At 40.9% G+C, this 12,954-nt stretch overlaps 1 protein-coding gene across 3 annotated transcripts in view; it reads right to left on the bottom strand.

Moving 5' to 3' along the window:
• The window catches only part of LOC119745761 (amiloride-sensitive sodium channel subunit beta-like), a 35,129-nt gene that overhangs the window by 7,902 nt on the left and 14,273 nt on the right, over positions 1–12,954 (bottom strand). For all 3 annotated transcript variants that reach the window (XM_038222350.1, XM_038222351.1, XM_038222352.1), the window contains 3 exons: positions 11,991–12,097; positions 9,495–9,658; positions 2,315–2,419 (listed from right to left, as the gene is read on the bottom strand). In XM_038222350.1, the coding sequence (XP_038078278.1) occupies positions 2,315–2,419; positions 9,495–9,658; positions 11,991–12,097 (376 nt within the window). The remainder of the gene's footprint in view (positions 1–2,314; positions 2,420–9,494; positions 9,659–11,990; positions 12,098–12,954) is intronic.

Raw genomic sequence — 12,954 nt, 5'->3', positions numbered from 1 at the left:
CATATTCCATAGGAGTCAAAATTTTATATGACACCGGTAATTTTCTAAAATTCAACCTGTTCCGTGTGCGTACATAAAAGTATAGTCCTCGGCAGAAAGAAAATAAGCCATAATTTTGATTAGCAAATGGCCGATGTGGCTTAACATATTGACGCCATATTCTGAGTACAAAAATAGGAAAATTATTTTTAGTAACTTTCTCCAACCGAAAAACTACAATGATTGTAAACTGTACGTTTTTTTAAGGCCAACAAAAATTGTTCTGCTTCCGATTACATGCCTCTCAAAATAGGGTCGGTTGGTCGGATTTTTTTTTTTTTTGGCCAATTGTTTTTGTGCTGATTGAATGGAGTATTCAACTATGCGAATTTCAGCCTGAACTATTTCCATTGCACTACGAAAGCTATGCACAAAATGGCCATAAAAAGTGATTAAAACTTACCTTAATTATTGTCCAAATATTTACGGTCAATAATTCTTACAAATAATGGAAAATTCAGGTCGTGCACACCGTATGTACAAGGCTAGTCATGACGGGAAACTGGCCAACTGTCCGTATATCACGCGGTATGCAAGCGTGCGTGATGCACTGTGTGTGTGGCGGGCGAATAACCTCGTTTTTACGGTAGGAAATTTCGGGGAAACACGCTGCATCCTATCAATCCAAATACGAGTAGTACGACCTCGAAATGAAATCATCAACACGGAAAATACATACACAGACAAGAGAGATCAAGTTCTGTGAATTAACTTGCAAAAATGTTCTTTTTCCATCGGTGTTTTCTGCGCATTTTTACGATGTCTGATGCGACCTGCAACTGCAGTGCACCTTGGACTGGTTACCGCATTTCCATCATGTCTTCTTTTAGCCCTTTCAATTCGGTACACGGCGCGGCGGGAACCAGTCATCGCTGCATTCAGCATTTTTTTTTTAACGCACGTGTTCATATCGTCACCGCGAAATCGAATTGCGAACTAGTTATCGCGAAGCGAACTTGTAAAAACAACGGAGGTTTCTTCTAAAAAAATAGCGAATGTAAGTTTTATGTAGACAAACAAATAAATACAAGCATTTTTTAGGCAAAAGGGTTGTTGAGAGGTGTTTTGTGAAAACAGAAAAGATATCAGGTTTTTGTTTATTTTTTTTAATTGCCGATAAAAAATTTAAGTTCGCAGCCTAAAAATAGGGTCGGGCGGGTAGCCGGAAGCAGAAGATTTTTTTCTTGGCCTTAGCTGTAGCGACATGTAAAATTACGTCTATATCCTTGCTTTTGTGTCTGTTTATATCTGTTAAGGATGCACCCATAGACACCAGTGCTAAATGCCCACACTTTAACATTCTTTCAAAAATACTCAGAACTCTCACAGGTATTTCAGCTGCACAGAAAAATGATGATCAATATGTCATCTTTCAATTTCTTTTCAATTTTTGATAGGTTGAGCATGGACTTTTCCCAATTTGAGCATGGACAATGGGACCAAGTTTTTAATGTTAGGCATTGGGACAAAGGTAGTCTAACTGCCTTTGTGTGGATATTAGTCTGGCCCACAAAAATGTTGTCAGCGAGTAAACACAATTCTTAAAACTTTCTTGCTATCACCTCATGCTAAAATGTTTAGCATGTAAACACCCATACTGGAATTTGTATCCTTGTGGTGACATTTCTTTGTTCTCGTGTAGTAAAGTTTTCGAGTTTGAAAGTGTAGTTTCACAATGCTCTTATTATAACCAGAATTAATTTCCTCGGCTGAAATTCGGACTTAATATCCCTTTTCTAAAACTCTTCCATTTGCGACTGATCAACATACCTTGGAAATTCCTAGTTTTTGAGTAAAGTCCGTATATCTATTTCGTGATAACCTTGTGGAGACGTATTCATCTATAGAAATTGCCCTGTGGAGACGTATACAATCTTTTGTTCCCTATTGTGTGCATGTCTCCAGAGGGCACGGTGTTTCAGATCATGTTTACAAACTAATAGCAAGAAAGTTTTTAGAACTGTGTTTACTCGCTAAACACATTTTTTTTGTGGGCCAGGCAATTATCCACAAAAGGCAATTGGGCTACCTTTGTCAAATTGACTACTTGGTCCCATGGTCAGTTTGACCTCCCTTGGAACTCTGTCAAACATTATCAGATTTTGACGTTTGATGTCTCATTTTAATTGGAACGGCATCTTTCAAACCATACATATCCACTTTTGTTTTCTTCATATATTATCTATGTTGGTTATACATTCTTCGTCTGGCATTCCGTTATATTTTGTTTAAATTTGTTTTATACACACTGTATTATGGTGATTGAAATTTTTACCGTTTTAGTGTACTCCAGATGTCCAAACTGATTCTTGAATATGTTATCTTTTACAAAGTGGTCTGCGCAGTCGCCGTAGGGTAATGGTAGTCTGTTGACCATGACCTATTGCAAGGAATGACAAAACTATGTTATTCAAATGTTGCATTATTTAAAATTGCATGGAAATCGCTTTAATGGGATTCACCGCACCCTGTAGTTTTATAATTGTTAAACTGAAAAGAACATTTCCTTAATTCAATAAAAAAAAGAAAGTTATGTGGGGAAATCACTCACTATGCTTTCCTTAATCAAATATAAAATTGCTCATATGCATCAGAGTTGTAAAGAGTCACTGACTTTTGTGACTCGAGTCGAGTCGAGTCGAGTAATTTTAAAGAAGTGACTCGAGTAAAGTCGAGTCATCAGGGCAAGAAGGTCGAGTCGAGTCACATTGTGTGTAGTCGAGTCGAGTCGAGTCAAGTATTTAGGTCGAGTCAATGTGAGTCGCAAATATTTGAACGCTAGACAATAAATAAACACAAGAGAGAAAGTCATTTGTTTGGCATTTTTAATTTTACATTCCGGCTACTACATGTGGTGATACCACATAAAAACGGGGTGCAAGGTGATCGCCATTCAACTAATGTATGTACATGTATACATTATTCGCGAACATTCTAACGTGACATGAACAAAAACCGGCACCGGCGTAAGTCATTGCAAATGTTTTCGCAAAGTTTTTCTTTTATTTTTGGGACTCGGGTCTTATAAGCCTTCCTCGAGTCGAGTCGAGTCATTCTGATGAGGAACTTGAGTCGAGTCGAGTCATTTGCTCGCAGTGACTCGAGTCGAGTCGAGTCATTTGCCCTTTGGGACTCGAGTCGAGTCGAGTCACCAAAAATTGTGACTGGAGTCGGACTCCAGTCGAGTCATTGACTGAGTCATTACAACTCTGATATGTATGTAACGCAGCATGTAGACTATGACACACTACTGCAATAATACATTTTATTGAAATACAAACAAAACACGGCTACCACTTTTGTGTGTCCCTAAATGTGAGTGAAAAACCAAGACAAATGCCAGATATTAAAAACGAACCAACAAACCTTTCCGATGGCGTTACGGCATAGGCCAACTTTAGAGTGAAAAGAATTAAAAAACAAAACAAAAACAAAAACAAAAAAACCTGGCATATCTTTGCAGGAAGGTCGCCATCTTTCCTACAAGGCATGAACGCCGCTTATACAGTGTATCTGCATTGCTCACATCAACCAGTAGCTAATGATCGACCGAACGATTCTCTCTTCATTGTTGTATGGTGAATTTTAGGGTTCGGTTTAGAAACTGATGGGGCAAGGGTGTAGGTTTAGGGGTCGAACGATCCATCCCAAATTTGGCACAAGTCCTTTTAATAATGTTAATAACTGTCAACGTCAAATCAACTGTCTTGGCTAACGTGTGTAGTCCATAATGCCTGTGATCACAAACATAATTGAGGACGCACGACTATAAGACTGTTTCGTCAATGAATACATGTACATGCGTGCAGGCTGTTAAGAGCACTTTGTGTTTGCCATCCATTACTACGCTCTATAGCAATTATCGGGCTTGAATACAAAAATAATTAATTTGAGCAATATTGCCAATTACCACGCGCATTTTCTCCGATAGAGTGAGCAGTTTAACATAATCACACAGCCTGTAAAACCCCCTGACAATTTAGCGTAGGCATACACTGACAGACAATGAGCACGGTCTTTGTAACTTTTGGTAATATTATTGTCCTCATTGTGTTATGTTAAGAAGCGTCTGCAATCTTTTTTTTTTACAAAGCCTGCATTATCTGAAACGCTATATATTGTTAATGAATTTCTGGAAGTAGGGCTTTATTAAACACGACTCAATTTGCTACGGTATTGTTGCTTTGGAGTGTAGTTTCAATTTGGAAGCGAAGTCTGTGAATCGATTTCATAATCAGACAGTTAATGACTACATGTATTACAAAACTCCGTCACGCTCGGTTTGAATTGCTGGTCGAAAATACTCAGGTGTTTTATTATAGCTCCATGATTATATTAAGCTGATAGCTTTCACCATGGCTCCATGCTTTCACCAATGTTGATATCTACGTTATTTGTCCATGTAGTCGAATCCATCACAAGTCCTTGCAATAATAAGTCCTCCGCAAGTTCGTCACAAATCGGCCAGTCCTAAATCATGTCACAAGCTATATATGCATGAATTGTGACAAAGGAGTTCTTTTATTACTGTTCATCCCCTGTTACATTTCGTGACAGGACTCGTGAAGAGACTAATTGTGATTTAATTGGGACCGCGGACTTGTGATGAACTCGTGTTGGATTCGACGACAGCATTAGTAGATGTAATGTCTTAAACATTAATCACGCACACGTACATGTACATCAGAGGCAAGCAATTTAAAATAATAGGGGGGGGGCCAATGGACAGATTTGGGTTCCCGTGGAAATTTCATGTTAATTTATGGCAACCGTTTATAAATGTAAACTTATGAGTCCTAAGAACAAGAAAATTGATGTTGCCATTTTTTCCATTGACCTTTAGTGACCTTGACCTGAGGTCAAAGTTTACGGGTCATTTTCACCTAAAATGTGCCTTCCGGTAGGGTTTGTGAAGATTTTCGAGGCAAGTGAGCACATATTGTATTTGGTTGAGAGTTTCTCCATCACAATAAATGTTACTATTAATGTATTCATGGGTTTTGCTGAAGAAAACATGAGCAAATGTCACTTTTACCCGAAAAGGGCCGGGTTGTTTTGACCATCTCACACAGATTCCGCCCCCCATGACCTCGGCCATCGAGTGATGAACAATTATGAAACTCGGTACATCATAGAACAACTTGACATGAACATACCCAAGAAATTTCATGATTATAGGTCAAAGGGTTTTGGAATTATGGCTAATAATTAATCATTCATAAGCACGTATGGTAATTCAAATGTGTACACTACGTACCGGTATATAGCGAAATTCCGTTTTGACGGTGGGTAGCGCTGAAAATTTTTCACTGCGCGGCAACCTGTGGTCCAAATTTTATGTTTTTGGTATCAAAAAGATGTGCAAGACTCGAGGCTAAAAAGTCAGGACAGCACTGGCCGCGAAATAAAGGGTATCGCGGAAAAAGTTGTGGGGGGGGATTTTGAGGACCTGTATTTATTTAAATGCAAAATATGACCAACCCTTTAGTGCCCGGCATCCAAATATGAAGATGTTGTACAGTGTCCTCTGCAGAACCGCACTCACACAGGGTGTTTGTCGGTTGGGGAAAAGCCCCACTTCTTCATGGTGCTTTTGGTGCGAGCCCCTCCAGAGCGGAGGCGATTTAAGCACCTCCAGGTCTTCCATCCTGCATTTGATCCTGTAGGTAAGGCTTCTGCAGGCTTGATGGGCATCTCATGTAGTGGGAGAGACGGTCAATGTCTTCTCTATCGCAGTAAAGCATTGTGTGTTGATATGCTATACACAAGTCGTCAGCATATGAAGCGCTTTGCGAGTGAGTCTGTCGGTTGGTAGCTTGTATAGATGTTGTACAGGAGAGATGCAAGCACACTCCCTTGGGGAGACCATTCCTTTGAAGATGTTCTCTACTCTGCCATTGAATTCTACAAAGAAATGATGGTTCTTCAGTAGAACACCAATAAACTGGGTAAGGGTCATGTCTGCCGTCATCTTCAGGAGCTTCTGAAGGAGTCGGCAATGGTTAACAGTGTCATAAGCAGCTGTAAGATGAACAAAGACAGTGCCGGTGATCTATTTTTTCTGATGGAAGCCGTCCTCAATCAGAGGTTTAGAAGCTGTCCAGTTGTAGATTTGCCGGGACGGAAGCCTGCCTGCCTGTTCCTGTATCAGTTGTTTCTCAATGAAGAGGCAAGACGGCTGAGCAGGAAATGTTCCAGCAACTTGGATATGTGACCTAGAAGGGATTTGGGACGATAAGGTTTGACCTGCAGTGGGTCTGTCCCAGGTTTTAGGAGGGCGATGACCTTCGACTCTTGCCACACTTTAGGTATTGTTTGTGTGGCGAGGCAGGTGTTGAAGAGCTGGAGTAACCAATTTGAGGCGTTTGGTCAAAGATGTTTCAATTCTTTGGTGAAAATGTTATCCAGTTTAATTGCTTTCCTGTTCTTTATTTATGCCAGTCGCAAGTTCATTAGCAGAGAAGGATTTGATGAAGCCAATGTCGAGGGCGGGGTCTTTCTGGCGGAGCTTGGGTTTCGGTTGCATTGGAGAACGTGGCACTTTACCATTTAATAGCAGTTGTTGTGGGCTATTTGGTTGGTGGTGATGTTACAATGCTGTTCACTAGGCTCTGTGCGGTCATTGCTGAGCTTTTTGATTATATTCCACGCTTGGAGGCCATATTGGCTTCTTGGCCATATTGGTGGTTACCACAAGGGTTTGCCACAAGCTTTGAAGCTGTTCTGGTATGGCTGTTATTGATTCCTCCCCAGATGAGATTGTATCGACAGCAAGAGGTTTGTTTTCACTCAGGCGTTTGTATTTCCTGTAAAGTTAAGCACTACGGGATGCTAAGCCTGGGATGTAATCAGTGCGGCAGCCCCTAGGGATGTTCTTGCACCACCACATCAACAAACCGGTGTCATAGTTATCGGGGTTGGATCAATCTCAGCCATAGATTGTGTTTGAGCTTATTGGTGAAGCCTTCCCAGTTGGCCTTACTAAGTTGAAATGGCGGCGGAATGGAATTGTTGCGGAGAGACAGCAGCAGTCACTTTGATTCCAATAGGGCGATGTAGGGTCTTTGGAATGGGGTCAAGGACCATCTTGTTGCTAAGCGAGGCGATGTTGTAGCTCACAAGGGCTAGAGCAGGATTGAAACTTTATCTCCAGCCTCAACTGTGGAAAGACTTCGGCAGTTACGCATAATGAATAAGGCTCAGTTGCCTTGCTTCGGCCAGCGATTCAAAAGCGTCGCCGTCTGTGATGGAATGATAGCAATGATGCTGCTGTGGCTATTAAATCCCCGATAATTATGCATGGCTTGGACTGTTTTTTTGGATTGTGGCGGTGGCATTAGGAAGGGGCTTCCGTATGGTTTGTAGACAGATGTTGCTACTCCACGTGAGCTCAGTATTCAGGACTTTGATGTTCTGGTCATCAGATATGAAAGTTGACTGGATGACAGTCCCAGTTTTGACCCCTCCCCCCCCCCCCCAAAAAAAAAAACGCACTCCCATACTTCTCGTAGGGGCGCTCATCATTGTCAATGTCGTACCGTGGATTTTTGGTCTGTTGGTGGGACCATTGTGCATTTCTTGCAGGCAAAGCACACCGCACATGGTGTTCTTGCAGATATTGGCAAAAAGGTAGTCTACGTTGGCCATATCCCCTCAAAGTTAGCAGATATTACTGTCAGCGCCAGCCTTAACAAAGGCCCCACTGCTGTGCCCTCCTGGGGGTGGCGATGACATCTGGAATTTGGAGAGACACCAGGAATTTGGGGAATCATCTTCTTCCTCCGTCGATGTTAATCAGATGAACAGCTCGTTGGTTGAATTGTTTTTGTTTCTTTGGTTGTAGTGGCACTGGGACTAAGAAACAGGAAATACCATTGGCACCAATAATAGCCAATGCCCTCGGCGCCTCCACAAATGCAGGCTTCCATGCTTTCACTGGAGCTGAGCAGACGGGTAAGTTTGCGGTGTTGGCAGGCACTAAGTTAATGTTCTGCCGAGGTGTTATCTGCCTTTGCTGCGTTGGGAGCTGCCTGCAAGCTGACAGCCGCAACAGAAGGAGGCATCAAGGCATTTGTATGCCAGCCTGTCACGTTGCTCGAGTGACGACGATGATGAGGAGGATGATCCTTCAATTTAGTTCTGAACTGCAGCAGTTTGTACTGCTGGTATGGTCGGCCATGGACACAATCCTTTATAAACATTAGACAGATGAACATGTGTTTGCTGTAAGATCTAAAAGTGTATGTACATGTATGTAATGTTCCGCCAGCAAAAGACGTACGTTAATAAATAGTTGAAAACACGTTGATATTTTACTGGAAAATTCAGCTGTTTATACTCCACACACTAACAGAACTTTGAGAACGCATGCAGAGCAGTTACTTAATATAAGAAGCATTATTAAAACCCCAAAGGGGTAAATGGATATTTAATCAATACTTAAGCTCCTTTTTCTAACACCATATTGTGTGCATTTTAACCCGTTTTGGGGTATATTATTGAAAATAAGATTAAGGTATCAGAAAATGGTCAGAAGATAATGGCAACATCAATTTTTTGTAAGTTAAAACATCCCAAAAGATGGTCCAACCAATTGCCAAAAATTAACATTTCATGCCAACGGAAGTACATTGGCCCCTCCACTATAAGATTAATGAATAATTTGCATGTTTGGCGGGCAGTTTCTGAGGAAGCATTAGTATGTGACTAATTCATGCAGACCGATCAGCTAATATTGAAGTCATATCTCAGATAATCACGGCTGAGAGCCGGGAAATGGTTTATAGCAAAAACGGAAAATGGATAAAGGAGATACTCAAAAAGGAGAACTTACTATGACACTATGGAAATGTAACCTTGTGGACTATAAAACGCAGACAAAATGTGCCCGTAATAGTCCATATCCGCCACTTTGCTTTAGTAAAAGGGATATAGGATCATTTGCTCTTCATGTATTTTGTTTGTTACCAATAATAACACCACGCATTCAAAATCCAAAGAAGACTGTTAAAAACCTAACCTGGTGAAGATTCAGCTCAGTGGATATTACACTTTTCGAGAAAACGGGGGGGGGGGACTATGCACAACCTGTTAATCACGAAACACGACTTCGTCTTTTAATACATCTCTTTATTTCCAACGATCAGTCAATCGATGGAAATCATCTACAATGTACATTTCTTGATTTCTTCTAAAATGACAGCAGGCCAGATGGAATTTCACGGGGTGTTTAATACTAGTACGATCTTGCTTTTTGACAATAATTCGGTAGGTTACTTATGGGATAAAAGCAAATGTTCTTATGTGCCTTTAATATATATGATCCATGGCCGGCCGGAACATTTCAATGGTTTGGTCAGGCACAACCCCTCGCCTTTAAAAATTTCTGGCATACCCCTCGCCTCCTTTGCATTGATCAAGAAATGAGGGAAAGACAATGCTGAAAAAAATCATACCCGAAAAATTCCGATGAAACTCTCGGTACCAGGAGCGACGTTTGCACCTTTGTCCTCGGGAAAAGGCATGTCTGTCTGATTGTGGACCATGATTCGCACCCCGGCCCCAGTCTCCACACCGGTGATGTACAAGTCCTGTTGAATATAAAGCTCCATAGACAACCCTATAGGAAAAAGAGAATAAAAACCCAGTCACAGCGCCGTAAAAGGTTTTCGATAGACACTCTGGCAAAATGCAACAAAACAACTTGGCTGAAATAAGAAGCCTGCCAAATGCAACCAAAAGTGAGTACGCATGTATCGCCTTGGCACTAAGAGCAGTTACCCTTGTAAATGCAACAAATTCAACAAAGCAAGGGGACTTGAGTTGCCTGCTTAAAGCAACAGTAGGGCACATCATGCAACATTTAATTTTTATTTTTGTTGCTTTCTGTTGCTTTTAGCAGAGTTAGGGTTAAACCAATGGAGTTTGTTTTTAATAGCGTCGACACCACTTGCTTCGGTTCTGGATAGAGCATGCAATCTTAAAGGGAATGTACAACATTTGCTTTTGCTGCAATTTTCAGAAATAAGTGGATTTGGAGGATTAGTATGTTTATCGCAAAAAAAAATGTTAAAATGACTTGTTTCACGTTTTGGGCTTGTAGATGTTGGAAAAACCAAGAAAACCAATCATGTTCTTGTAGTCTGATTCCCCGACCCCACTTAAGATGAAACGGAGCAATTTATAGACTTTTGGGAATTGTAAGGTCAGAGAATCAGTCTCGCAGGCCTGTACCCCTTTACAGGTGTGCAATCAATTGCAAAGAAAACAATGAATAACTAATTATGAAAAATTAGAAGCAGGTTTTGAAAAAAGCCAGTTTTTTCCAACGCTGGTCCGCCTACCAGCGTTGGAAAAATACCATTTTTCTTGAGAATGATAACACACCAGGAGCCATGATTTTACAGGATGCTTTAGATTGTCATTCCCTAACAATCCAGTAAGGTATTTCATGATAATGTGATCATTTCGTTTTGTGGTGTTTGCAAATGTTGTATCTTCCCTTTAATTAATAACACTAAAACAATAAATGCCACCATGCATTATAATGAGCAATGCATTAAATTAAAAGTGCTGGGTTTGTCATGGTAAGTTTGCCTGAAGCAGCGGCACAAGTGGTATGCACTTTGCAGGGGCGGGGAATTTGAGGGGGGGGGCATTTTTGCCTTTCTCAAATTCTGAGCGTTGCCTACCGCGAAAATTTGCTGAGTTGGCATAATTATGTGTTATTTTCGGACTGTCGTGCTTGGAGCAACCCATGTCGACCGAAATAGATTTTTTTTTCACGGAGGTTAACTTTATGTATAGCTTTTCCCTTGACGAGACTCTGCAATCGTTCCGAAGGACTGCAACAGTCGATCTGTCGACAAAGTATCTATACTATATTTTCATCATCACTTTTTGCGTACTTTTTATTCAAAGTATTGAGATAATTTGGTTCAGCACGAACACTACACGAAAGTAGTGCTTATTTTCATAAAAGGCCATAAATTTATTTTCAGCGACTGAATTTGGATTTTAATTCCCTTAAACAACCGGTCCGTGCATGACATTATTATGCGAGCTCGCTATACACACGAAAAATCAAATCCGGTATTGGCAATATTGGCAGCGCTACCCAGGAAATTCCGAGCCATTAATCCTAAAGGGGCCGGGTTATTTAGAACATCTCACAGCCGGGGGGGGGGGGGGTTCGAGTGACAAAAAATTATGAAACTCGGCACATGCATATATAGAACAAACCCAAAATATTGAATGATTATTATATATGTTTAAGAATTTCAAATTATGGCTAATTAATTATTCACATGCACCAATGGTAATTCTGCTTTGTGTACACTACGTCTATGGGGAAATTCAGTTTTCACTGAGCGTAGCGCCATTACTTTTCGCGTCGCAGCACCCCATGGTCGGAATTTTATGTTTCTGGTATCAAAAGATGCGCAAAACTCGAGGCTAAAAAGTCAGGAAAGCTGGGGTTGGAAAACGTTTGTTTGAAAGGGTATCGCGGAAAAAGTTGAGGGCCGGGATGGTCTTCTAGTGGCCTCTAGTGTGACTAGGGTTTAATAGGGTTAACACCTCACGCGTGCTTAATCCAAGCTAATGTATGCGTGCCCATGAGGTATGCTCGGCATTTCCCGGGTAGCGCTGCCAATATTGCCAAGATTCATCTTGTTGATAGAGACCTCCACCGCCCGCTGCAACTTAATTGCGTTCGTCACGGGACTGACTGCAAAATGAGGGAATAAAAATACAAAACCAGTCTTGGATCCAGACTACGCACGAACCGTATGAAAGTCTGAATTATTGAAACGGTTTTGGCTTTACTTTCATCTAAAAATAAATTAAATTGTCAAACATTAGAATTTTGGATTCACGTATGTTCATATTTACTAAAATGGCATGCACCCTATTTGCTGAAAAACAGCATGCATGTTGTTAATTATACGTACCATAGGTTGGTCCTACTTTGGTAACATTGATTGCCTCGACGCCTTTGAATCCAGAATTGAACGTGTAACAGTTGCCGTAACGGGAATTGTAGATGGTGGAAAAGTTCCTACAAATTGGTAAAATTAGGTCAGTTAAAAGCAATTCAATATAAACAGTTGCATTGTTAGACTTTAGGGACAAAAAGTTTTGGATGACCGGTCGAGTGTTAGTCCGAAGCCATGGTGATAAATTCAAGTCAAATGGCAAGTTAAACAAAGCCAAGTCACAAGTCAGTTTAAGTCAAATTTCATAGAGCTGATTAAGCCGGGCACAAAATTTGCCTAAGCACCAAAAAACTTTGCTTAATATAATCAGGTTACCCACCAAAACTCCATGCGATTGTTACGGTAAGTAAACAACAGTTAAAAATACCAGTCACAAGCAATGTGAATCGCATGTCATTTTGGTCAGTATCCATCAGGACACAATTACATAGAGCTGCTGCTTAAGCACACAACTTGCTTAAGCACAAAAAAAAATCTTGCTTAATATAATCAGGTTACCCACCAAAGCTCCATGCGATTGTTAGGCTAAGAATACCAGTCACAAGCAATGTACATCGCATGGAGTTTGGGTTGGCAACCTGATTATATTAAGCAAGGTTTTTTTGTGCTTACGCGAATTTTGTGCTTAAGCAGCTCGATGAAACTGGCCCCAGGTCACAAGTCAGTTGCAGGTGGCTGGGACTCCGTGAAGGAGCTCAGTCAGGAAGCAAGAACCTGACTTCGAACTGCTAACTTCACTACCTGAGACGCCCCAACCCGACCTCACGAAAGAAGAAGAAACTAGACTTATGTTTGTGGACAAACACAGGGCCGTTTCGGTTAACTTTTTGTGACATGTGACCAGTAAAGTTTCAAGTATAAATTCCATCCAGGAAGGATATGTAGTTCTGTTTATAATAAATGGTAGCATATAATATGA

This window comes from Patiria miniata, unplaced genomic scaffold (genome assembly GCF_015706575.1).
Source record: "Patiria miniata isolate m_02_andy unplaced genomic scaffold, ASM1570657v1 HiC_scaffold_7, whole genome shotgun sequence".
In the NCBI taxonomy this organism is placed as follows: domain Eukaryota; kingdom Metazoa; phylum Echinodermata; class Asteroidea; order Valvatida; family Asterinidae; genus Patiria; species Patiria miniata.
Note: the sequence above shows the minus strand (reverse complement) of the source record. Positions and strands in the feature narration are given on the sequence as shown.